The 3085-nt window shown below is 48.7% G+C and overlaps 1 protein-coding gene across 1 annotated transcript in view; it reads right to left on the bottom strand.

The window, feature by feature from the left end:
* Positions 1 to 3085, bottom strand: part of LOC119593357 — a gene marked incomplete at its 5' end in the record, with an annotated part of 3683 nt that overhangs the window by 165 nt on the left and 433 nt on the right. Inside the window, 5 exon segments of the mRNA XM_037942282.1 lie at positions 1 to 569; positions 790 to 1036; positions 1165 to 2452; positions 2565 to 2762; positions 2886 to 3024. Coding sequence (XP_037798210.1) covers positions 493 to 569; positions 790 to 1036; positions 1165 to 2452; positions 2565 to 2762; positions 2886 to 3024 — 1949 coding nt within the window.

Raw genomic sequence — 3085 nt, 5'->3', positions numbered from 1 at the left:
AACATCCAGGTTCTTGAAGAGGAACACTTTGGTCCCAGTTTCCAGTATGCAGAAAAATATTTACAGTTTAATCTGGCGGAACATACGTGTCTGGGACATTGTACATGTTACTGTGAATTAATGCATTCTGTTTGAATGAGAAAATGCACAGTCCTGCTAAACGTCAGAGAATAAGGAGCTTAAGTAAATACACGTAAGGTTTCCCCCTGAAGAATCGGTGACATCCGTAGGTTGTATGGCAATATATAAATATACACATATGGCAAGATCAGTTACATGAAAAGTATATTTTTAATATCTACTCTTCAAATTAAATGCACCATGGGATACTTATAGCTACATGCTTCGTTTTGATGTGCACACGAAGAAACACGTGGATGGTTTCCTCAAAGTGAATAAGCTCATGCTTCTGCTCCATTCAAAAATATACTCTTTTCGGTAACAGAAAACATGTTTATAGAAGGTAGAAGGGGCTCGATGACTACAAGAATGTTAACCCTCGTAGAATCTTTCTATCGTCTCGCTGTATTTTTGTAAAACTACTGGTCGCTTTAGCTTCATGGTGGGCCCTGAGGTAGGAAATTAAATACTATTAATATACATGAAATACGTTAAGAGAGAACATAGAGTATCCCATATTGGCGTGATTTTTAAAATAAGATAAAATAATCCATATTTTTCAGATATATGTTCGTCCAATTGACGTACAGTATATAAACAAATATACTAATAAAAAGTATACATACAATTACTCAAAGATTAATGGCGAATTCATAAGTTATAACTTACCGAGCTCCCCGCCAGGCAAGGAAAAGTCTTTGGGCAGCACAGTCCACTTCTGAATTCTCTGAGCATTGGAAGGAGCCAGTTTATTAGCCCGATCAATGGCCTCTTGGATTGCACGCATTACATTGGCATCGGGTCCTGCGAGGATGTCCTGTATGGTGTTGGCGGACGACCCTACGCTGCGACACCAATCGATGCAAGCCGGACTGAGTGTGTCTTGAGGCTCCCCGGAGTCCAGGTTCATATTGGTCTAAAACCATATATACATTACTTCATATACTCAAATACTAAATATATTACATTACTACTGACTTCATTCAGCATATAAGGGCATAATATATATTACATGTCTATAAAGAAACTTCCAAAATTACGAACCTTTAGTGTCAGAAGAACAGACAGGAACTTCCGCTTGTCACCAATAAGCATGCTGTTGCTTAGCGAAGGTAATTCCGCCTTCAAGTTGTCTTCAATGATAACTGGAGCAATATTTTCTCCTCCAGCTGTAATGATGAGTTCTTTGATGCGTCCCGTGATATACAAAAAGCCATCGCTGTCCAGCTTCCCGATGTCCCCGGAGTGCAGCCAGCCCTCGTCGTCGATCGCTTCGTGGGTCTTCTCTTCCATGCGCAAGTACCCCATGGACACATGTCGCCCGCCCATGCACACCTCTCCGTTCCCCTCCGCGTCCGGGTTGTCGAGCTTCGTGTAACAGCCAGGCACCGTGCGCCCGCAGCTGCCCATTTTGAAGGCCTTCTCCAGCCCGATGGTGTGGGGGCCGGAGGATTCAGACATGCCATAAATCTCCGTCAGAGGGATGTCCAGACTGTGGAAGTAGCGCACAATATCTGGGGAGATGGGAGCAGCCCCTGACAAGTGCAATTCACACCTGTCCAGCCCAAGGACTCCTTTGATTTTCTTGAAAACAACTGCATTGGCGATGGAGTAGCCCCAAGACTTAGAGAAGTCCTGCTGCTGCTTGCGCATACTGGTCTCCAGCCCGACAGACTTGGCCCAAGTGGCGATCGATTTCTTGACTCCTGTTGTCTTGCGACCGACTTCCATCATCTTCTCATAAATCTTCTCCCAGACGCGAGGGACGCCCAGGAATCGTGTTGGACGGACTTCCTTGAGGGTTTGCCCAAGACTTCCTTTCAGGGCGTCGGGCTGTGCGAAGTAGCACGTCGCTCCCGCATACATCGTGATGTACAAGTCGGCCATTTGTGCGGCGACGTGAGAGAGGGGCAGGTAGCTGACGATGACCTCCCTTCCAGAGTGGAAGTCGGCGTTGATGCAGTTGGCGTGGGCCGTCCAGGTGATGTTGTCGTGGCTGAGCATGACGCCCTTTGGGGGGCCAGTCGTGCCGGAGGTGTAGATGAGGGTGCAGCACTGGTTGACCGCGATGCGCCGCAACCTGGCCTCCAGCTCGCTGTCTGACTGCTGCTTCCCCAGCGTCACGACATCTTCCCAACTCAGCACGCCCTCCACAGTGGGCTTCCCACTGTACTGAATGATCGCCCGCGTCGATGGGAGGCGGCCGCGGATCTTGAGGACCTTGTCCAACTGCTTCTGATCTTCCACCACCCATATCTGAGCTTCACAATTTTTGGCACAGTGTTCACAAGCTTCAGGAGAATTGGTGGTGTAGATTCCGGCAGCGAAGCCCCTAAGAAAAGATGGGCAAATTCGGGTTAAAACATCAAAAGCAAAAGATCTAAGAGTAAATGCGTTTTGTCCAGTGTCCTTGCACACCAATAACGGTCTTGTGTAATAATTACCCAGCGAAGACGGCGGCCAGGTCGGAGATGAACCACTCGGGGGAGTTGAAGCCCAGGATGCACACCCCGTGGTACTGCTGGAGGCCGAGCTTGATGAAGGCTTTAGCCACTGTGCGGACTTGCTGGTAGTACTCGGCGTAAGTGGTGAATTTCCAGGCCCCATCTCGCTTCACTGCGAGGGCGTTGGTGGTGGGAAACCTGCAAAAAAGGGTGGATTTAGGTACCCATAGAAACATTCGCTCCAGAGACAAGCGTCAGAAAAGCGAGGGTCATACTGAGAGAAGGGGACAAATAAGACGGCGTGAGACAAATGCTACATACTTCTCCGCAGCCTTTTTCAGCAGCGTTGGTACAGACACGGGCGTGTGGGCGGAGACACCCTGGTCGCCGATCTTCAGCTTGGTTGTGCCGTTCGGCTCCCACGTCTTGAGGCGGTCGGTCGGGATGACCTGGTCGGGTCCTGGGGGGGGAGGCAGTCGGCATTTAGTGTTCATCACGGGTGTTTACATATCGAACTATTT

The sequence above is a fragment of the Penaeus monodon genome, chromosome 32 (assembly GCF_015228065.2).
Source record: "Penaeus monodon isolate SGIC_2016 chromosome 32, NSTDA_Pmon_1, whole genome shotgun sequence".
NCBI lineage: Eukaryota > Metazoa > Arthropoda > Malacostraca > Decapoda > Penaeidae > Penaeus > Penaeus monodon.
This window is presented reverse-complemented; position numbering and strand designations above follow the sequence as displayed.